This window comes from Xiphophorus couchianus, chromosome 2 (genome assembly GCF_001444195.1).
Source record: "Xiphophorus couchianus chromosome 2, X_couchianus-1.0, whole genome shotgun sequence".
In the NCBI taxonomy this organism is placed as follows: domain Eukaryota; kingdom Metazoa; phylum Chordata; class Actinopteri; order Cyprinodontiformes; family Poeciliidae; genus Xiphophorus; species Xiphophorus couchianus.
In genome coordinates, this window is record NC_040229.1 from 33,113,052 (window position 1) to 33,137,097 (window position 24,046).

Sequence of the window (24,046 nt, forward strand, 5' to 3'; positions counted from 1 at the left end):
AGAGGTCAAACTGATCCACGTATCAAATAGAAAGGCTGATCTGGGCCACACACTGAACACATTTAATCCTAGACCTGTTCTCCTATTGGGGCAGAGAGCTCAGACAGAGAACACACAGCCAAACAGAATTACATCACCTCTGACAGTTCGAGTGCTCCGTCTCTTCATAGCCTTTCTCCTCTTCTTACTCTCCACTGTGGACAATCTCCTTACAGCACAATAGCACGGAGGATCCCTTCAGACCACAATGCTGTGCAGCAGCAGCATGGACAATCTGGTCTTGCTACAAAGCATGACATTCTTTGGTGCTCAGCTTCAATTAGCTGTGCTCTAATACATCTCAATACAGCTTCAATACGGCTTCAGTACAATCTAAATATGGCTCAAAACATCTCAATTCAACCTCAGTGATTCTCAATACAGCTTCAGCGCTCGATCACTAGACCTTAATACGGCTCAGTTCATCTGAATGCAGCAGCAGCAGATCTAAATATACCCTCAGAGCAGATCTATGAGAGCATTCACCAGCTGAGATTGTCTACCTGAAGCCCACTGTGCTTTGGGGCCAGTTTGCTGAGGGTCTGGATGACTGAATGACAGAATGGAAAGAATTCCAGTTGGGATTCTCAGTTAAGAGTTCAGGTTGACTTATAACGATGGGAGTTTAACGCTGACTTAGCAAACAAAATGGGTGTCAGCAATGCCCATTTTGACTGGCTCTGGACATCTTGTGACTGACAGATGCGTAAAGATTTACCTCAAATAAAGTGTGCCTCTGTTTACTGCCTTCAAACAGACAAACACTTGGACTAAGCTTCATTTAAGACAAAGTTGCCTGTTTAACTTTTTGTTGTCCATATTATTCCTATAATCTTTAATGCTTCCCCTGAAATCGGGTGAGAGTTCCAGTCTTTGGACCAAAACAGAATTCTTACATTCTGCAGAGATCATTGCAAATAACCTCTGCATTGATCTCTACTGTTTCTTCAATTTTAATGCTTTTCGGAGGGAAGTTGTGAAAGTCTTAGCTGCAAGCAGAAACTTACAATCATGCAGAAATATAAACACACACTCACACAATCACTAATACAGATCAAAAGCCACCACAATAAGACTTAAGCCTTCATTATTATGATGGAACCTTCATTAACAAAATGGAGGGATATTTATCCAGCAGAAGAGGATGTGCAAAAAAGATTATAAACCACCAAATCATTTATTTTGGAACTTTGGTGACTATATGTGATTCATGCAGGATGAGGAAAAATGCAGGAGGTGAAAGATTAACAAAATTCCTAATGATGAGCTTATTCTCTGCAGGGATGAATTGAAAAGTGGGCTGAGGTCAATCAGTACATCAGTCATCAATGTGCAGAATTTATACTGACCTGTACAGCATAAGTACTGTGTGTCTAGTCCTCACTGATCAGCTTAATATGTATTATCATATGTCTCACTGACCCTGTTCCCCAGAGGCGGTCCTAGCCTGTTTGGCGCCCTGGGCGAACCACCCCGCCGGCACCCTCCCCCCTTCTGGGGCCTGGTTAGCGATTGATGGACTGGTGATCAATTGGCGGAGTGGGGTGGGGTTGCGTCCTCCACAAAATGCCACTCTGGGCAGTTGCCCATGCCACCAATATCAGAAACTACCACTGCTGCTCCCTCTATAATAAACTAATTTTATGTTTTTTATTTACTCAAAAATCTCGTTGGGATTTACATCTCTATTTCCAGAGAGATATAGCCAATCAGAGCAAGTCATTTTAAGAGAAAATCATGTTCAAAAATTCTGATTAAACAGCAACTGTAGCTTCTTTCGAAATATGCCAACCAATATGTACCATCCAATACTCATCAACATGCACACAGAAACAGACTGAGTTGAAGCCTTTAACATATCATATCTCTGTGTGTTTATTTTGCTATTTTTCTATAAAATGTAATTTATCAGCTCAAACAATCAAAAAAGAAGACATATCACAATGCATTAAAAACATTTAAAAAATGGAACGACACAAATCAATCTATTTTAACATGATGGAGAACACTGAAAACTAAAATATTCAAAGCCTTGCAAAAGCATTCATACTCCTGAAATGTTGTCGTAGTTCATCAAACTTTAATGAATTTTACATAATGTGAAGAGGGGAATTGATACATAGTAGCCACAAAATGATGACTAATTTGTATCAATTTTTCCTGATACTGGTTCTGTGGTGCTTGAGCCCGGTTCTAGTCCTGGTCTCCAGAAACCAAATGCAGACCAGATTTGGTTTCTCCTTGACGTTAAGACAGTCCAGCATAGTTTAATGCACCGATGCAGCCATTGAAGTGCGTTTGTAGCTGCTTGCTGATGAATTGCCACAGACAGATTCTCCTTAATCTTTCAGAACAATAACTATCAGGAATGCAGCTGTAGTCTTGAAATGGTCTCTCACCGGTTTGATTTTGTAAAATTTGTTTCACCTTGTTTTGGTGTTGTTATGTTCTTGGTCTTTACCAAGTCTCGGGTTTTGCTGGATGTAAGGCTTCCCCCACAGTATCATGTGGGTTCAGGCTGATGTGCATTTTTTACTCTTTACTTTTTTGCATTTTGGCCAAAAGATTCTATTTTGGTCTCATATGAACAGAGCACATTTTCCACTTGTTTTAGATTTCATTATTAACAAAAATAAAATTTTGTATCATCTTCACTTCACAATTATGGACTAGTTTATGTTGGTGCATATATTAAAAGCCCCGTGGGAAAACAAATAGATCAGTTTGCCCAGGTAATGTGACAAAGTGAGAAAAAGCCAAGGGGTATCTATACTTTTGAAAGATGCTGTACCTGAAAAAGGTAGTTTCAAAAGTAAAAACGCCTTTATCGTCCCGCAAACATAAAATTCAGGACATTATGGCAACATGGTCTTTGTACTTTGAGTCTTGCTGCTGTAAAAGGACAGGAAGTGTTCTTTCCCAACTTAAGTACCAATTGCTTGATAAATTGGGAAACTGAAGCTGAAGAGCTCTGTTGAGTGGCTATATTAATGGTCAGACTGCAGGTGCCTGACAGGCTTATTTGGCATCATAAGAGGCTCTGGAGGTTTGCCAGCTCTATGGACACCAAACAATAAGCAATTGTAGAGCATGTAGAAGACCAATGCAACTGTTGTTGTGACTGTGATTAACCCTAACTGAGGGAGGGAGGTCCAGTAAGAGGCTTTCACTGCAGACCTTATGACACTACACAGAAAGGTGATGAAGACATCCAGCCCACCCTGGATACTTAAAAGACTGACCTCTAACAAAGGGCTGTGGCAGGGCTTCTGATGAGTAGGCGTCTCAATAAAGCCCTGCACACTATAGCACTGTCACCTACAGACCTTTTGTCATGACTGATCATTTCAGAAAGCTTCTCTACTTTGGAATACTCAGCTCATTCATTTAATCATTTATAGAACATATTTTGAAAAACTCAGTTGAATCATAGGGATGTATAGAGGGATTATCAGTCGACGTCACATTCCATCAGCAGCCACTCTAGTGCACATGTTGCCTTCAGAATGCAGGCAAGAATGCATTATTCTGACTATTTAAACTATTTACAATTAGGCTACTAAAATAATTACCAACTTGCAGCCAGCTCGGATCACCTCTCTTCGCTTGGCGCAACTCCCACACGCAGCTTTGCGGCGTCTGCAGGCGTCAGAGGTTTTATTTTTAGCACATCGATTCTGTAACTTGCATCCAGTTCAATCCACTGCATTTAGAAACAAACAATGCCTTTATAGGCAAAAAACATGATAAAGAGATGAATAGATCTACCACAACAGAATCTCAGAAAATGTTATCTCACAAACAAAAGTTTTAAATTATGGAAATAGGTTGAACTTTAGCAGTTGAATTGTGTTTATGTCCTAAACACACACAGACAAGTAGGCTAGGTCTTTTTTTATCTTGAAAGGAACTCTGCATCAACTTCCATTCATTTTTCATTCATTCCTAAAATACCCTAAAATACCCAACAATGTAACCGTTACATACTTAAACCTAAGCTTAACCTAATCTCAGTTCACACCTTAGTCCTAAACCTAACGCCTAACCCAAAAACACCACCTCTTCTTATGGGGCCTGGTCTTTGGGCCCCATAAGGAGCAGTTGGTCCCCGCAATGTAGTGTTTGTTGGAAAAATAGTCCTATCAGTATTTCAAATACAAGACCACACACACACACGCACACATCTTACCAGACAGTGCTTTGTCATCATTTAACTGGTGAGTACAGTTGTTGTTCCTCTGGGCTCTTGGGAACCAAACTGACACAAAAATCCCCAAGAGGTACTGCCATGTTCCAGCCTGCCAAACACCCCCCGCCCTCGCATACACACATCTGAAAATGTGTGTTTCTTCAAAGAAAATAGATAAATTTAAGGCAGGTGCACCCAGTTTGAGGTTTCTATAGCAACTGACATGTCAAAATAATTTCCCATGTACATGTGCGAACACACGCATACTTTCACACACAAAACCATTATTTGGTAACAGCTTGACACACCTTATTGATTAGGGAAAAAATTATGACATCTTAAACATTTGTCCATCCATTAATCCATCCATCTATCCATCCATCCATCCATCCAACCCTTTAATTAAACATCAGCTGTGAAATAGTGCTTTGCGACAAAACAAATTCTAGTCAATAAAACACATAATCACAGACAATTGCTCAAACTAATTAAAAAAAAGGCCAATTACAGTGTCACAAAATTGAGCAAAGAGATTCAGAAAGTTCTACCTTCATTTCAATATGCAGATTCCATTTATTTAAACTGGGTTCTAGTAGTGGTTTACAGGTCACTTTTTCTGACTTTGAATACTCATCAGAAAAGCTCCAAGATCAGCAAGGCCAATTACCGTAAAACTGTCTATGCAGAGTAATACTTTTTGTTTCTTGGATAACCTGATGAGTCTAGTTAGAGATTCCTTAATGACCTGTAAAGCTCTGAAGCTCTGGTTGCTTTGTGCAATAAATCCATCAAGACAAAAGTTACAATGCAGATCTAACCATGAATATCTGTTTAAAAGCTCAGAACTTTAATTTAAAGCCTTTTACAGACTTGCTTCGTGTAATATTGGATTTATCCTGTAAAGAATAGGCTATCCTTTAAGAGGCTTTGGATAAAAGCTTCTAAAAAATCAATTCAATTTAATACAAAGTGCACACACGTGGAATCTATGAGGCAAACAACAAGCCCCCCAAATGACTTGCAGGCCTGCAAGTCATTAGATATTCATTACACACAGAGTAAAATATTTCAAGTGTATATTCTGAGATTTCATGTGTGGACTACTTTAGTTTTGATGTTTGGTGAATGAATACTTTAACTTTACAAACTCTCATTATTGGTGGGTAAGACATGAAGTGAACTATGTGAAAAAAATTCTAAAAAAAAAAAAAATCAACAAATGGTCATTATTGGTAAATAAAATGAAACCAGTGTTCTTGGGGTACAATATTAAATAAATAGAACCCAAAGCACTAAATCCAGCCTTAGATACTGAAAGCACTACACTTACAAACTGTATTCCTCTTATCAATATTCCCCAGGCTTTTGAATGGATTGTGCTTTCACAAGCCTGTTGATTATCCAAAATTTTCTACAGCAGTTTTTTTCTCTCTTAAATTTTCCCTCAATGTATTTGGACACAGTGTTCTGTGAACAGGCATTTTCTGCAGGTTTTTCTGAGCGTTAGTCGTTTTCTCAGTCGTTGGACCTGAGATTTGGGTTTCATTCACTATAATCCACAATCATCAAAGCTGACAGGAACTAAACACATACAATATATCAACAACTGGGTAAGGCATATGACTCTGGATTTGACTCATTAATGAATTTGAGTTAAATTGAGTTACTCAAATTAATGAACTTTTCATTGATATCGTAATCTTTTGAAAACTGTGTTCAGTCTAATGGAGCAGGTGATGAACAGAAAGTTGGAAGTGCTTCACAAAGAAGAGGTGTGGTCGGACTCTGCAGAGATGGCTCTGAACACGTTCAGGTGTTAGATAATGACGTCACATGCAGCTGAGGGCTTTGTGTAAACGGCTGCCTTTGTGTCGTTACTTGGTGGAAAGTGATCTAAAGCGCCCTAATTGTAGGTCGTGGGTTGGTGAAAGTGATTTTGTGCCCAGCATGTGTCTGTGTCTGTCACGTCAATATTCTTTCAACCCTTTAATTAAACATCAGCTGTCAGCCACCATCCCCCACCCCAACACACACACACGCCCACACACACACACTCACACACCTCTCTGACCCATCCTCTCTTTTTATGACAGTAGATAATCGTCTATGAATCAGTCCCTATTGGTGATAACATTCTAGGGAACCATAATTAGTGAACAACACCACACCTTAGCGCTCTCTTTCTATTAAATGACAATTTTCTCTGCCCTCTTCCTTACTTTTCAAGTAGAGTGTGACGAATGGATGGATGGATGGATAAGAGGTGATCTTCACACAGAGCTCCTGTCAGCTGTAACCTTTGCAGGTTGTGATCAGGGAGAGCAAAGTCATTATCAGTCTTTATCCTTTGTGTGTCAGGAGCCCTGCTGAGAGGAGAATAGCTCTGCCATTTAGGTCATCGGTTCTGAACTTCTGGGTTATGACTGCTTAGCATTGACAGCTCCATTTTTGTAGGCGCAAAACAACATGCTATCATCTTAGATTTCAGTTTGTAGTATGACAACAACAACAGCAATAGATATTTAATAGATTTTGGTACTAACCTGCACTGTGACAAGAGAAAGCTGGCTTTTATACTAAAAGGTGTGAATTCCCCATTAAAGCATGCATGATTAAGCCCACAGCACCTGAGGGGAAACTTAGCAGGTCTTCTGCATCTCCACCTAACATATGAACCAGAAAACCAAACTCCAAGCACCTTCTGAGCAGCTCTGTGATGATAATGATCTATAGCCATCAGGGCGCACAGACTGCACTCAAAGTCCAGACTGAGGCAGGACGTTTTGTGTAGTTTATACCAGCAGTACTCAACAGCTGAGTGAATAAAAATATGTTGGGGATTTTTTGCATCAAAAAGATTGAATTATAATTTTCAACTGACTACAATGAACAACCCAATATAATTAAGTATTTTATTCAAACTATAACTGAAGACAAAAAAGACTATGCATTTTGATTGATAAAAAATATACAAATAATACATCATAAAACTACTGTGGATCCTGAAGGTCAGTTTATAATAATTAGTATTTCTGTGCACAGAGACACTAACAATAGCCAATGTTTATGGTTCAACTACAGATAGCACATTATTATTATCTTTTTTTTTTTCCAAAATTTTTTACAATACTTTCAGAATTTTCAGACTCCCAAAATGATAATATTTGGGGACTTTAATACGATATTAAACCTATCCCTTGATAAGAAGACAAAATCAGATCCACCCAGAAATCATCAGAGGAATTAAACAATATATGAGTGAATTCAATCTTAGTGGTAGTTGGAGATTACTACATCCATTCTCCAAAGAATTTACTTTTTTCTCTTCTGTTCATCATTCATATTCATGTATTGATATGTTCCTAATGGGGAAATATAATAAAAAACAATATATGCTGATTGTGATTAGTGATCATGCACCCATATCTATCTTTTGGAATGTAAAAAAAAAAAACCTGCCAAGTTTTTCAGTAGATGGCACCTTAATCTATCACTTTTGGAAGACCAAAAGTTTGATAAATACTTAAAAAGGAATGGGCATCCATCCTCAAGATGAATGAGTCACCAAATACTGCAACATCATTCATATGGGAAACAGGGAAAGCTGTATGCAGAGGCAGAATCATAGCATAAGGAGTCCATAAAAAAGAGAGGAAAGTGAAAAAGTGAGAGAAAGAGAAAATATGTAAGCTACACTAAATACGCATGTAAATAAGAAAGTTAATTTTATATCCCAGAAATTTAACAAGACAACTTTCACTGTAACAATAAATCTGGTAAATATTTGGCTAATCAACTGAAAAAGAACAAAGAAAAAATATTATTTCAGATTTTAAAGACTCAGCAGGAAAACTAGAAGAAATAAAGGATGTTTTTCAAGAATTTTATACCAAACTGTACTCTGAAAAAAATGATCCTTCCCAAGAAGAAATGAACTCTTTTCTAAATAATATTGATCTACCGCATTTGACAGAACAGATTGGTATGCTCGAAGCTCCATTATTGGAAAACAAAATTTACCAATGCAATACATCTTATTGCAAACACCAGAGCCGGATGGTTTTCCAGCTGAATCCTATAAACATTTCTGGGATATGCTCCATTAAATACAAATTGATACAAGAAATAAAAGAAACTGGCATTGTTCCCCTAAATTTAAATATATCTGCTATTATAGTTTTGCTTAAACCTGGCAAAGATCCCACTGTCACCTCTACTCATATCCACTCTGACTAAAGAATACCGATATGAAAATGACACCAAATTATTATATAGCCAATCGGTTACAGTACATAATTAAGTGCATCCAAAGTCAGAAGTACAATGGCTTTAATGAAATAATACAATCATTTTGTTGGAAAATGCAACTATCATATTTGCCATTCATTAGTCAAACTATTAAGAAACATGGTTACTTTAAATTCCCAACCACTGAGGCCACTCTATCAGTGTGGTGGAAATTCAATAATATTATTAATTTAAATTTCACCACCTCAATATACACACCACTTTGGAATAATCTGTTTCTCACAATAAATAAAAAATCCTCTTTTTTTAGCTCATGGATCTCTAAAGGCATTACACATTTTGAAAATATCTTTGGATAATAAACTCCCTTTTATTTTCAGAATCAACTAAACGATATAAACTTGATGATGCTCATTTCTTAGAATATCTTCAAAGTAAATATGACCTGGAACAACTCATAGAACCTAAAGGACAATTTACTGAACTATTTAAAATTGCATCTAGAAAGAAAATTCAGCTGATATACAGAATATTAAACAAGATTGATTCAACAATATCCATATCTACTTCAAGATGGCAATTAGATCTGAATATAAACCCAGATTATCACTTCGGAATTAAAATTTGCAATAATATCTCATATATGACAAAAAATGTTAATCTTCAGTTCATTCAATGTACAAAATCCACTACACAACCCAAGCAGGTTTGGCTGCTTCATCCCATTATAACCATGTCTTCATAAAGAGACACCACCAACATTATTCATGTTACAAATGCTAAACAAAGACCGCCATCAGTCTGACACATTGGAAAAATTTATTCAATGAACACATTTCAATAGAATATAGCATTTATGTAATAGATTTTATGTGATCCTCTCTTATATTATAAATAACATAATTTATGTATTGTAATTAACCCCAGATTAAGGCTGTTCATCAGTAAAGCCAAAATTCTTCATTTGGGGGGTTTGCTACATGTATTCTTCTGGGTTTTTGCCCTTCTCTTCTTTTTTTTTTTTTCTCCATGCATCTTCCAGTCTCATCCCATGTAGTTCCTGTATTCAATGTGACAAACTCCAGTTAGAAATAATTTAACTATTAATTGATCCATCGTGTGTTTATGTTTACCTGCCTCTCACAATTTATTGATTTATGAATATTCGCATTATTTGTTTAATTGCTCCACATAACAATAGTCATTCATATGATCATTATTGCTCATACACACACAGTAATATTCATTCATTAAAACACAATATTTCCTGGGTTTTTTTCTTGGTTTTGTGTTCTTTTTTCATGTATATAATGTAACGCAAAACATATTTTGTACTTTAATGTAAAATAGAGTAAAAAAATAAAAAGGGATATCTTAAATGTGAAGGCAGACACGAGCTTATTTACAAACCTCTGTCAGTCTTTGGTTTCTTTTGTGCGTCTGTCTGCTGAGCGTTAGGTTTACTAAGTAGCATCATGGCTGCTAACGGCAAGTCTGTACATGTAGCAGGTGCCTCGGAGGGAGCAGCAGGTCGCAGGTAGACTCCTGTGGGGTTCCTACCTGCTGCTGAATGTCTATCTGCTCCTGATAACATTACTAAAACCCCTAGTAGAAGTTAACTACGACTGAAACCCTCACAGCAGTAGAAGATATTTCACCTTTGTGTTGACAGGTAGGAAAAGTGTATCCTCACACCAACAGTGCAAGTTGTACTAATATACTCAGGAACGAGGGAACCATTTAATTAGGACTCTGCATACTCTGCATTTAAAAAATAACATTTATTTTGACATATGCATCTTTTTATTTAGAGACCAAGTGACATAAATAGTGAGTGAGCAGGTATCGCAGCAGACGAGCACGCCGCTCTGCGCTCCTCGGTGCATTTCCTGCTCATTAAGCTCCTGAAGCCTCCTCTGTGTCTCCTCCTGCACCTCCTCCTTTGAGACGCTGAATGTTCCTCCACAGCGGCAGCTGTAGCTGCATTCACACCCATCTAAAACAACAACGCAAAAGATCAGTGACAACAACCGCTAACAACTGATTCACAAATGAAATTTAGCTCATTATAGATTATAAAAACTGGACCAGTTCCTGAACAACTCATACAGTTCAGAACTGAACTGAAAATTAAACAGTTACTACACATGTAGTATCACATGACTTCGTGTACATAGTGCACCAATGGAACTTTGTCTGCACATAAATACACACAAACACCCACAACACTCTGCAAAATGCTATTTTGAAATACTCAACTCATCAAATCACCCAAACCTGATAAATAAGCTAAATAGAGAGTCAAAGAGAATCAAGACATTTGTCATCTTATCAAAATTAATCAGCCGACCACTATGTGCAGAACCTGAGCTCATACCTCCATGCTGTGTGAAGAAGTGGATGTGAATCTTAGTAGGGTGGTGTGTTTCTCCACCTATCAGGTGAGACACTGGGGTTCAATCACCCGGCAGGTCCAACTGATTTTTCTCTCGTTTATGTTATTGGTATCAGGCACAAATAGCTTAGTTTTAGGCAAATTTTATTTTATAATGAAGATTTTTAGGCAAGAGTCTTCCCACTGTCAGATTGTAGATGATTGTGACTTGAACATTTCTGAGCAGCTCACTGCCTGACAAATGTGGCCGTCCCTGAAAGCAAAAATGTTGTTTGTATCACATTTTGGCACACAATTCATACATATGTTTTTGGGTGTCCAAGGTACAGTAGATATTGATATTTTGTTTAGTCAAATAAAACTGTCATTTTTTTTGGATGTTAAATAAGTGTAGCGTTAAGAATATTGCTAATTCTCTGCTAAATCTAACACTTGCTTATTATGCAGCAGTAACAGTATTGCTGTACTTTTGTTTTTGTATTTTTTGTTACACATGTTTTGATATTCTCCTAATCATCATTAAAATTTCCAACTCCATTGGCAAGAAATATGGACTTTGAGGCATCTTTATTTCTCCCGTTGTCATGGTGAATCGCAGTCATCTGCGTTCCTTTGATGAGGGATTCTAATAGACTCACGCTCAAACTTAGGTCAGGGGTAACTTGATTCAGAATTGAGTTACCTTGTTGATATCTCCTGTTCTGAAACTGAAAATCCTGAATATGACAGAGCTGGGTAGGTTTATTCAGAGTATCTGCCTTCTACTCAGAGTTTGTTAACCCTGCCTTTTTAAATGAGACTTTAAAGTAATTAGACTCAAATCCTGATCCTACCAATTGAATGTTTAAACTGTAATCAAGACCAAGCAATGTTTCTCCAATCCAGTTTTGGTGAGTCTGTATGAACAAAGTTTGCTTTTCTTCATTAGCAGGACTAGCAGCTCATGTGTCGTTCTGCTGTTGTAGCCCATCTGCTTCACAAGTCGATATTTTGTGGAATCTGAGATGGAATTCAGGTAATGTACAATATGTGTAAAAAAATGGCAAACGTAATCCTTTGCCAATTCAAAAGCTTATTAAAGTTCTCTTATTAATTGAAGGCAGTCTGCACACTCCTCTCTGATCCCCACATTAACGAGGCCCAATGCTGCACTGGATCTCTGTAAACCTCAGATATGGTTGGGTGTAAGAATCATAGCAGATCAGCAGACTGCAACTATACCCCACCCAAAAGCCCTTAAGTCTTCCTTCATCCCCATTCTGATCATCGCTTTGAACTTCAGAAAGTCCGTTTTTTCCTTTCTAGATTCCTAAATGATGCCTGGTGTTGCTGCACTGTGATTGGATGATTCACTATTTGTGCTATTAAGCAATCAAACAGGTGTATCAAATAAAGTGGCTGATGAGTGTATTTTGCCATACCAGTACAAATAGAAGCAGTCGGCACATGCACAACCTAAAGCTTTCTTAAACCGAGGATCAGACAAAAAAATGATGATCTTTGAAAAACAAAGAAACAATCTCAGGGAAACAGAAACTCAATTTAGCATATATCAGAAGGTTTTAGAATTTTTACACTTTTAAATGACAGAACTTTATGTTTCCATCATCATTTTTGGATGTAAAATTTTACACTTTTTTTTAAGAAAGTCTTTCCTGAACAGAGTTTATTTCACATTTACATGTGAATCAGCTCATAAAACCGTCTGGGAGAGATTCCACTGTTCAAGCAGAAACACATGAAAAAACACATCCGACCTGCTGGAGAAGGTTTTAACGTGACGTGTCATTACCTGTCTCCCATGTCATGTCCTCCAGGTCGACGGTAGAATCTACTGTCCAGTCCTGTTTCAGTTCCTGTGCTGCAGAAGGATCACAGCATGACTTTAGTATTGAAACAGTAGTAGAACTAACAGAAACACACACACATCATCACACGCACACCAGGAATCAGCAGTTAGATGAGACCAAACCATTTCATTGTTCTGTCTTCTCTCAGACAGAAAAATGACAATGGCCAGTGTCAGTGGGTGGGTGTTCCAGCATCAAAGTGGCCCATACTGTATTAAAAGGCAACAAGCTACAGGCTAAAGATTTAACAGAAGATTTAACAGAGGATGTGTGGTTAACATTTTTCCTGTAGCAGCAGTACTAGTAGAAATCCAGACCACTTGGTCCTAGAAGCTAAAGGTCACATCTGGGCCAATGGGGACAAGACCAAAGCGGACTTGACACAAATTGATTCTGAAAAGTAGTTGTGATTTATTCCAGTGGTACTGAATGAGCTCAATCTGAACATCATCCCTTTTAAATTTGGTGTTTATTTACACAGAAGCCGGTGATTAACACGTAGAACGGGTTTGATCGTAGCAACAGTCTGACAAAGAAAAATAGATTTAAGAAGGTTCCTTGGATAGAAACCTTTTAAATGACTTTGAATTGGTGAGCTAAATGCAGCGGTTTCTCCCCAGCATCACCTGCTGCTGCCGCCCAGCTGGGCTTTTCTACAGATCTCCTAAAGCTCAGTCAGGCTGGATGGGCTGTGACATGCTTAGTTTAGATGTTCAGCTGGATTTAAGTCCAGGTTTTGACTAGACCACATTTAGACAACCTATTTGTCATGTTAGCTGAATTATACATGACACTTATGTCATGATTGATCAATCATGACATAAGGTCATGAACCTCACACTGACATAAGGTCAGTGTGAGGTTCGCTCTCAAGTTGCTGCTTTCTTCTTACCCTCTACTCAGTCTCCCAGTTCCTGCAACAGAAAACCACTAGGCTTCAGAGTGGCAGCATCATGCTACATGCTGCAATTATATAGTCCAGGTGATTTTTGTTCAGGTTTGATGCTTGAAGTTCAGGTCAAACCGGAGGCTTTAGTTTTTCTAGTCTGTTTTTGCAACATATAAGTCAATAAATAAACATTTCATGTCATGTAATCAACTCGATTTACAACAACTGAACTCAAATCAGGTTGGAGAAGCATCTGAAGGACGGTCAGTGTTCTACTACCAAAGGGCAAGGGACATTTATGAATGTGATTTTTTTTACTTTGTGAGAAATGTGTTAAAACCTGAAAAACTGTTTCACTTTATCATTGTGAAGTTTTGTGAGAAGAATATTCAGGGGGAAAAATCTGTCATCAGTTTTAGAATAAAGCTCTACCATAAATTGGTAAAAATGTTAAATGATGTCTATTAAATTCTCAATGCACTGCATTTGTAGAACCAGAGAGGTGGCCAACATTAAAAGAAGGCTGGGATGAAAAGACAGATGTTCACACATTTTTACAACAATTCACTGTTGAGAACAGAGTGATTATCAAGCTGAACCGTTGGATGGTGATAAATACTTTGAAGCACTAGTAATTAATGCTAAATTTAGTGTAGGTCTTAATTAGTGCTGCACTAAGTGAAGAAAAATGGCTGCTAATCTAGTGATAATTTGCACTAGAACCAATGATGAGGGGCAGCAGTAGTGAGATTATTAGCACTGTTGAGTCTCACCAGGAAAGTCCCTGGTTTGGGGGGCGGCGGAGTGGAGGGGGTTGGGAAGACTCTGGGGGTATTTGTTTACTGTAAAATAATAAGACTCAATTTTTTCAAACCCCTTCAATGAAAATATATGACCCATCATCCCAACAATGAAAATCTCATTGTTTGATTTTGAACCAATAGTTAGCATTTTATTACATGAAATAAATATTTGATCATCTACTAAAGGATTTTATCTCTAACAGATAAAAGGTCCTTTATCACTCCTGCATCTGTTTGAACTCGTATAATAAGAGACACCTGTCCACACATTCAGTCAGACTCCGCCTTCTCCACCATGGGGAAGACCAAAGAGCTGTCTAAGGACAGGGACAGAACTGCAGACAAGGCTGCACAGGCCGACAGGTCAACAGGCAAACAGCTTGGTGAGAAGGGAACAACTGTTGGAGCAAATATTAGAAATTAAATATTTTCCATATTGTCATAAAAAGGTATTTGTGTATACAACTTAGGAAAGACATTATTTTAATACAGATAAGGTTGTAATAAAACAAAATGTAGAAAAACTGAAGCGCTGTGAATACTTTGTAGATGCTCTGCAGATACTTAAAATCATGACAGATTTGAAAGATGGCAATAATACATTTGAAGTTTAGAGCTTTTGATAAAACCACTGGATGGTAACTGATTTAACTTGGCATGAGGTTATTTACACCACAAACATGATTTATTTTAAGATTCTTCAACTGCACAGTTTCTAAAAATGTGCAGGGCCTCAAAATATGAAATACCAAAGAAAACACTGAAAGAAAGAAGGAAAGGGAAATTGTTTGGTCACTGGGTGGATTCCAGTTGGAACGATCTCTTTTTAATCTGCAGGAAAGCACAGATTAAATAAAAACAGTAAAACCAGAGGACTAGAGAAGTGGACCAATAAAACCTGAGGTTGGAATTGTAGACCAGAGAAATATCAATAAGAACCACAGTTTACACCTTATTCTAGCAAATCTGAGGAAGGTCTGCTAGCTGAGATCAAACATCTGATCAAGACCTCAAGAAGACAGCTGAGAGCAGGAAGCACCATTCACTCATCTGATATACAACATGCAAGGACATGCTGGAGCAATGCCCAAAGTCAGTTTTACCTAATAATAAACCACAAGTTTACATACACTGAATAAGAAGACACATCCACATTGATTTCCTCAGTGTCTACAGTTACAGTGGCTACAGAGAGGATTCAGACCCCTTTAAATGTTTCACTCTTTGTTTCATTGCAGCCATTTGCTAAAATCAAAAAAGTTCTAATTATTTCACATGAATGTACCATGAGAAAGTAACAAGATTTCTTCTCTACATTGTGTTTGGCTGATTTTGTAACCTTGCAATATTATTTTTAAAAATTTTCCAGCAACATGCCAACAAGCATAGAGAAAGACCACTTAGCTAAATATGAACCCACTGATTTGAAATGACACCCACAATAGGGGCTTAAGCAGAGCAATGGTGCAATATGGCAACACAGCCAAATATGAAAATATTAAATATTGAAAAGCAGCTGGATATCTCTAATCAGAATGAGATGTGGCTGATGTGTCTCTAGAAAAAAGCTGAAGTAGCAACAATATGAAATGAAATGGTCAGCCTCACCTCGCCTCTGCAGGTCATATTCTCTTCTTGTGGTTTGGTCACCAAGAATCTTCCAGGCTGCATCAACTTCAAGAAATGTTTTCACACTCGACTCTGCAGAGTTTTCACCTCCAAGACGGTCTGGATGGTACTGCACACGGACGCACACGCCCACACACACCAACGCACGCGCGCGCACACACACACACATTAGTATTTAGACCCCTCAAAGATGTTGTTACAGATTTCTGTAACTTTGGTGAGGGAATGAGAAGGAGTAGGTGGGGATATAAACTCAAATAACATGTCAACAAAGTATCAGAATTAGCAGAATGGCAGTTTTCTGGCTGATCGCTGATCACCGATCTTTAAAAGGTCTGACTGACCAATTCCAATTTTGACCAATACAATTTGCTTTGTCTGAAATGTTGCTACATATAGCAAGGAAATTACTGAGTTGGTAATAGTGGGGTAACTACTGTCAACTACAAATGTCTCTCACAGCAGTGATTAATTTTTAGACCTTTGCTGAGGTAAATAAGAGTGGTGGAAAACATGCAAGAATCAGCCAATCACAGATCTCCCAAAATTAAAGAAATCCTCACCAATAAATTGGCTGGCCGATAAATCGGTGCACCCCTAATCAAGATATGTCAGAAATATCAACAAAAAGATGGGAAGGAACAACAGATTCTGTTTGGTCTTGGTGTCACAACAACACCAGAGAAAACATGGAAAAACAAGTTCTGTGTGTTGGTTAGTCCTGAGTCAATGCAAGGAAATAATAATAATAATAATAATAATAATAATAATAATAATAATAATAAGATCATGACTGACAATGACGGACTGATGCTAAAGAAATAGAACCAGATTCAAGAAGGAGCCCAATCAATCAAAACTGGATCAACATTGATATTTATAATCTTCCAGCAGACTTCCTTTGGTTTTGCCTGAAAAACAAAGGACCTTGTTGGAGCCAGCTTCTCCAACAAAGTCACAATTTGAATCTGAACCCAGAGAGACAAACCACTGAGACATCAGGGCCACATAAACAGTGGTGGCTCAACAACAGTCAGCAGGCAAAACAGCGACGGGGGCTAAAACCCGAGTTGGTTCTGAGTAACAGTACTTGACCCATCTGTAAATACTCATGTCCTGTTCTAACTGAGGTATTTCTCCTGACACAATGACCTGCTGTACCACTTCCTGTGGTGAATCCTACCAAATGTTCCTTTTAGATTTTGGTCAGGTACTTTAATACCTGACTCAAACTCAAACTCAAAATTTAACTTTTGGGTTGAGAGACAATAACAGCCATCTTGAAAAGCTTCATCTTTATTCAGATAATCCGAACACTCAGCCTGGATTTCCCTCAGCATCCCCTTTAAAACAGTTACATTTCATGTTTGCTTGTGGCTTACTTCATTATTAAAATGTCAGTGCAAACACTAAAAAAGCAATTACAGATTTTTAGTGGTAAGATTCAAAATAATAATGCTGGTCAAATAAAATTTTTATACTGTGGATCTGAACATAAGTGTATTTTTTCAATATGTTCACCTCATTCCTATGAATTAAGTGTACAGATTAGGCTCCCTGACAAATAAAAACTACCTCCAGACAGTAATTTGATAGCTTTAGACAGATAAGAAAATATAACATTTATTCAATAGCACTGATGTGATTAAACCATATAATATATAATTAAGGAGCCTTATTATTTGATGCAGTTAATGAGCCAGCATTTATGAGAAATTATTCTTTATATTTGGAAAATGATTTTTTTTTGTTCTGTAAAGAGTTGATACAGCTAGCTAGAAACCAACAGGGAATGCTGGGTAAAGGAAGCGCTCATTAGCCCCTCGTTTCCAACAATGCAGTTAATTTTCTTGTCAGGATTCAAGACATGTGACAAAATACTGGCAGAGCATTATTAGCTCACCTCTTCTTGAAGAAAGGGAAAAGATATTATTTCTGACTAAAATTTACCATGAATAGCAAAGTAGAAAGTAAGAACAAAAAATGGCTTCCCACTTTGACACTACAGAAATGTGTAGAAGGCATTAATGTAAAGTAGGAAGTCTGATGCAACTGCAATCACCATCAGAGGCAGCACCAGATGTTTATCAGAAAACAGTGAATTCACAGCACCATGAATGAGTGAATACTGGACTGTATTTTAACATACATGTCAAACATCATCTGTTCAATCCACCATGTGAACACAGAGAAGATGGAACACCAGCTGACCAACCAACACAGGGTAAGTCTGGAGGCGCTGATAGACCCACAGCTCTGCTCTGGGTCAGTGCAGAGCTGAATGTGCTTTGGTCAGTAGAACAATGTCAGTAGAAACTACAGTCGAAGTTTCTGAATGACGTGCAAAACGCTTTATGTATAAGAAAACTAACACTGCCCTGAACACACAATAACCATGGTGGCAGCATTATGCTGTGGGAATGAACAAGAATGCTGATCAGAATTGATAGGAATATAGATTAATGTAGCAAAAATTAAGACAATGCTGGAAGAAAACCTGTTAGGGGCTGCAGAATGTTTGAGACTGGCTGAGCATCCAGCCAGAGATGCAGAGGAATGATTTAGATCAGGAGTGTCCAGAGTCGGTCCTCCAGGGCCGGCATCCTGCATGTTTTAGTCCCTTCCCCTCTCCCCCTCAGGTTCAGCAAGAAAACTGATTCAACTAACTGCAACAACATTTACAAAATGGTAAAAATAAAGTTGACTGATTAATCAATTGATGAGCTGTGTCCTACTAAATATTGAGGCTAAGCAGTACTTTGTGACTGTGATATTACACACACTAATATTGTTACAACTATGATTCGTCAAATGAGTGCACTGCCAACCAAAGCTAAATATTCTAAGTTGGCAAGTCTGAATCGGAGGAGTGTCTATTTTGATATTGGTCACAAGAGTTGGTTTTCATCTTCAACACTTTTCATAAATCATGCTAAAGATCCGCTGAACACAATAGTTCAATGAAATCAATAATATTGGCTCCTTTTGTTTCATTTCGTTATTCTAGAGAAAATCGTTGACAGGTTAGATAGGAGATGCACTTTGGTTGGATGTTGAATGTTTGATCTTGTGGCTCAAACTCAGGTTTGTAGTTAAGGGCTGAAAGAACTGCTGGACACTAAATGAAAACCGGGAAACCTGACTGACAAAACTTCAGGTTACTGCAGTGTGTGTCTGTAAGTCTGCTTTCATCTAGTAGACAAAATGTGCTCTAACGTTCATTGTCTAAAGTGTCTTTTCTTCATCTTGTGTAAAAACATAGCTGGGAGAGAAACGTTAGTGAAGGATGTAAATCTGCTTCCTGACCTTCAGAGCCAGCTGCTGGTATCTGTGTCTGAGCTGCTGCAGGGAATCCGACGGGCTGCCGCCCAGCACAGCATACAGGTCCTTCTGCTCCGGATCACACATGTCTCTGCAGACGCGCAGATCGACGCCTCAAGAGGGATTCACCCACAGATAACCTCAGGTCATCTCCACCTTCCACCTGGATGAGACGACAGCAGAACCCGAGCAGAGCCGCCGGAAGCGGAGCTGCTCAGTAAACTGTCCCTGTAAAACTCCGCCAGACTTTAAGTAGCTGGCTGGACCTACTGGGGGAGAAGTCCGGGTAGAACAGTGTTATCAACCCAGAACAGAAAATATACACTGTTGTTATGAAACTAATGTTCACGTATTAAACAAAGAGAAAGGACGGGCATATTGTCCGTCGGTGTTTAAATCTCGTGAAAACGACGTCAACCCTTATAGTTCCGCTAACTGAGGTAAAATGAATTGTTCCGATCGAAGAGCATTCAGGTCTTTCAGGCAGATAGCGTTCAGTCTTACAGCTGTTTATGGTTATGTTGTGTTTACATCTGGAACAGAATGAAAGCCATCTTAAGAAGTTTTATGTAGAAAATTAGAAATTAGAAATATACTGGAGGATTTAAAAGTGAACTATTATACTTCCTTGAATAGTGATATAAAAGAACACAACACATCCAATAAAAGCAATTTTAATGAAATGTTGGGGACGTAAAACACATTTTACCCTTTTTGGTCTGGATTGTCATGTGGAAGCAGGAAAGGCTTTAGAATATAGTTTCTAACACTGCTATCCCTCCATGACACTTTTCATCGACAACATACTTTTCCATACAGCAAACCTGAAATTAATTCAAAACAAAAAAAGGTGTTCATTAATAGAAGTATTTAGAGTAACATTAAATAGGAAACAAGGGTAACATTCAAAGATTATCAAAACCCAAGATGATACCACGACTGTTCAGTGGGGATAAGGTCAGGACTGAGGATACTCCATCCTTTCCATTTCCAAATTGTAGTGGTAGTTTCAGATAAACCCCAGTCTGTGGCGACGAGTGTTGACGTCTTACAGGATTTAGTTTGGTTCCTGAGAGTGAGAATATGGGTTTGGCACTGGTTGTAAAATTTCATCTTGATTCCTCTGTGTTTTGAGATTTCCTTAGAAATTATTTTGTTAATATTTTACTGCAATCTGAAACATCACAGTGTGCTTTATCTGAGAAGGGTTCTAAACATTAGTTTAAAAAGGATTAAGTTATAAGACGGGAAGCAGGTAGAGATGAGGCATAATAAAAGCACATGAAGATATAGTTCTTATACCATTTTACACTACACTAACATAATGCATATTTAACTGTGGCTGAGTAATTGCACAGATGCTAAACACAGTAATATAAGAAAAATCTATAATCCCTCAAAAATCACTATTTAGTGTGCACTGGTTGCTGCTACGAGGACATAATTGAAATATTATCTCACTATTTTTTTTTTGTCTTTTACAAAATATGCTCTTTTGTGCGTTATGACAGGAGACAATGGATTCACTGTAGCTTTTTATGCATGTAGAAATTTTGACATTCTGTAATGAAAACCATCTTCATCGTGTTGATTTCTATTGGCAAACCTCTGAAACAACTGCCAGGAAAGAGCAGCACATGACCACCTGCAGGGAAGTCTATGCTGAAAGTACAGATCACAAATGATCTGTTAATTGAAATGGGATCAGAGGAGATGAGGTGACATAATGACACATATGATCTGACTTCCTGTCTGTCACTTCATCACGGTTCTTAACAAGACCCCAGTGATAATGGGCGGAGGTTTGGGGCGTGCAGTGATGGACGTTGTGCTGTTAATTATTTCTTCATTTTGGGTGAATTAAGGCCAATTAGACAAGTGAACAGTGATCACTGTTAAAGAGAGGGGCAGTGTTCTTTTCATCCTACTGCTAGGTCTCATGCATTTCTGAGATGGATTTTGTCTTTGTGAAGATCCATAAGGCATTAGCTCGGAGCTGCTGAATAAAATAATATTTTACAGTTACATATTTGAAGCGCATGAGACTTTGACAGAAGGACAACATACAGTACATAAGTTTCTTTTACAAGGAATAAGATCTGTTAATGCCCAGGTTCCACTTTAAACTATAATCTTATTGGTTTTATTTAATTAGCTATTTCAGTTGGAGTGAACTGTGTTTATTAATGGACATTTCCAACATGGTCCTTTAAACCATGTTCTTTAACTCTGAAGAAATTATAATCCTTTACCAGCTTTATTTGCATTGCAATAGTGAAGTCTATATGTTACAAATAAATGCGTCAGTTAAGATGCACCTCAAAAAAGGCACTTTCAGACATATGTTTAATGTGTTTGTCAAATGAAAGGTTTGGTTAAAAATAACTGCAAGGTTCATGACTGTGGAGCTGTCAGGAATTAAAATCTGTACACAGATATGACTCAAACCATTAATTAAGCCCATTAATTATGAACGCAAGTATTATTAGATGGTTGGAAAAGGAAGGGCAAATAGGGAAACACCTGAAACTTCACCACCTCAAAGCACTGGTTGCTACTACAAGGAGTCAAATGACATGTTATCTCACTTTTTTTATTTTTTGCAAAGTATGCTCTTGTGTGTTTTATGAACAGAAACAATCCGAAGCGGGTGCAACGTAATTACTTTTGGAATAGCTTTTTGAGTTGAGGTTTTTGGTTTGAATGACATTATGAACTTTACTTTAGAAGCTACTCATCCTGCTCTCCAAAATCATGGGGTTATATGACAATTAGTGTGAGTGGGAGGAGTGAATTTATTTAACCTATATAATTGTCTTGTCTCAACAAGGTTCCTGAGAGAAAGAGAAGATGACTACCGAGGTCTGCTACATTAATATGCATGATTAAAGATTTCTAGGACAGACATGTTATCTTCAGAAGGCTACATCTAATTTTAGAGGACGTGGCAGTGAAGGAGTTCTGGAGGCTGCAGGGCCACAGAGCCTTCCCTGGAGGAAGAGCAGGAGATCAAAAGAAGCCTCAGATAGCCTTGTCTGAAGACTGGATTGGAGCGTTGTAAAGAGGTGGACACCCACAAAGGAGCTCCAGAGATTGGTGAAGGAGTGGAGGTCTGGTGGTGGCATCTGTCTGGCCCGTCTTAAACTGAATCCAAGGTAGTGGAGCTTTTGTTGGTACTGGAAAATACTAATGATTCTTATTGCTGAAAGCAACACAGAATAAGTTGTAAGAATAAGGATGTGGGATCCGTTGCTGTCAGTGCTGCACCAACAATGGTGGAGCGTGGATGTGCATTGGCTAGTGTTGGGGAAGCAGACGCTGAAGCTGGAGATGCTGTTGGTGAAAACACAGCAGGTGACACTGGAATGTAAGGAGCTAAAAGAGTCACAAAATTCACAAATGCACAGATGAAGATTTACAAAATCACAGCACCAGATTCACAAATGTACAGGACGAGATACACACTTATTGCGCTACATTTGTGTGTGAATTTTGAGACTCCTCTGATGTCTCATTCCACAAATGGTTTTTGATTTTTTAACAGGATTCAACAGTAATCAATCAGATAGCTTCCTTGTTTCAGCCAATCACCCCCATCTCGGGGTAACCTATAGGTTACCCCTTTGTGATACATAGGTCCAACACTGTAGTCTTGTCGAAGCACAGGCAGTTTAGACGTCAGCCTGGCTTCTGGTAGTGACAGGAGCAGCAAGTGAAATATACTGTATATCTTAACATTAGCTACTTATCTCCATGCTATGATTATTAATTTTAATCAGTTAAATTTGTAACTATCAACATAAGCTTGCAATCTAAGTAAGTAAACTGTACTACCGAACTACGCTAACGCTTCTGCATGCTAATAGCGCCAGGCTAGTGTCTTTCCACATAGCTGAATTTCTTGTGATTAAGGTAACTGCCTGAGTTTGTTGCCCCTTACCGAGGTAGCAGCTCAGGCATTTGTGCAATTATTGTCCCAGAAGCTGTTCTCGGCCCCAAGATAATAAAAGCCTTTGTATATTATGAATTGCATATGAAAAGCCCCGGTCCTCAAATGATAAATTATTATAGCAATGTAATAATTCATTTAAGTCACACGTTTCAGAAACAAAACGTTATTTTTTTACTCATACTGCAATCCTGAAATTGAAGAGGAAGAGTAAGATACAGCCTGGATGGTGTGAAATCACATGTTAAGCTTTGATGTTCATTCTAATAAAGTCATTCTTCATTGAGGAGCATCTTATTAAAAGCTCATTAATTCTGAAATGATTCTAATGTTTTGGATTACTATAAAACTTTAATTGTTGATTCAAATTCAATATTTGGATGGATTTTGATGCAGGAGGAACAATTAATGAAAAAAATAATAGCAAAGAGAGCCAACAATCTGTCCATGACGGGATCTTCATGTCCAAATTTTATGCACAAACATTCATTTAGAAATACTCAAGAGAAGAATAGTTAATCAGATTTTGGTTAGTATAAGATGGAACCACATGTATGGATAGTGTGTGTCGGCGTGTGTGGGTGTGTGTGTGTCGGGGTGGGCGTGCGGGCGTGTACTGTTTCACACTCATGTAGAGCAGCTGGTCATTAGAAATGTGTGAACTGAAGAAACAACACAGATGATAATAACGGCACAAGCTGGCTCATTAAAGATCGAAAAGAACAACAGGCACA

At 38.1% G+C, this 24,046-nt stretch overlaps 1 protein-coding gene and 1 long non-coding RNA gene across 3 annotated transcripts; one reads left to right on the forward strand and one right to left on the reverse strand.

The window, feature by feature from the left end:
- Positions 1-10,236: 10,236 nt before the first annotated feature.
- dnajc24 (DnaJ (Hsp40) homolog, subfamily C, member 24) lies at positions 10,237-19,781 on the reverse strand. 2 transcript variants are annotated; one of them, XM_027999889.1, is made up of 5 exons: positions 19,634-19,781; positions 19,349-19,526; positions 16,022-16,151; positions 12,664-12,732; positions 10,237-10,472 (listed from the first exon to the last, which is right to left on the reverse strand). In XM_027999889.1, exons 2-5 carry the CDS (start codon positions 19,448-19,450, stop codon positions 10,258-10,260), a joined length of 516 nt encoding a protein of 171 aa, XP_027855690.1. In that variant the 5' UTR covers positions 19,451-19,526; positions 19,634-19,781; the 3' UTR covers positions 10,237-10,257. The 2 variants fall into 2 exon arrangements, with proteins under 2 accessions (XP_027855690.1, XP_027855683.1); XM_027999882.1 differs by having other exon boundaries at positions 19,349-19,781.
- Positions 12,731-15,540, forward strand: LOC114133808 (uncharacterized). The gene is made up of 2 exons (XR_003593279.1): positions 12,731-13,546; positions 13,577-15,540. It is a non-coding gene; the product is annotated as an uncharacterized LOC114133808 (long non-coding RNA).
- Positions 19,782-24,046: the final 4,265 nt, after the last annotated feature.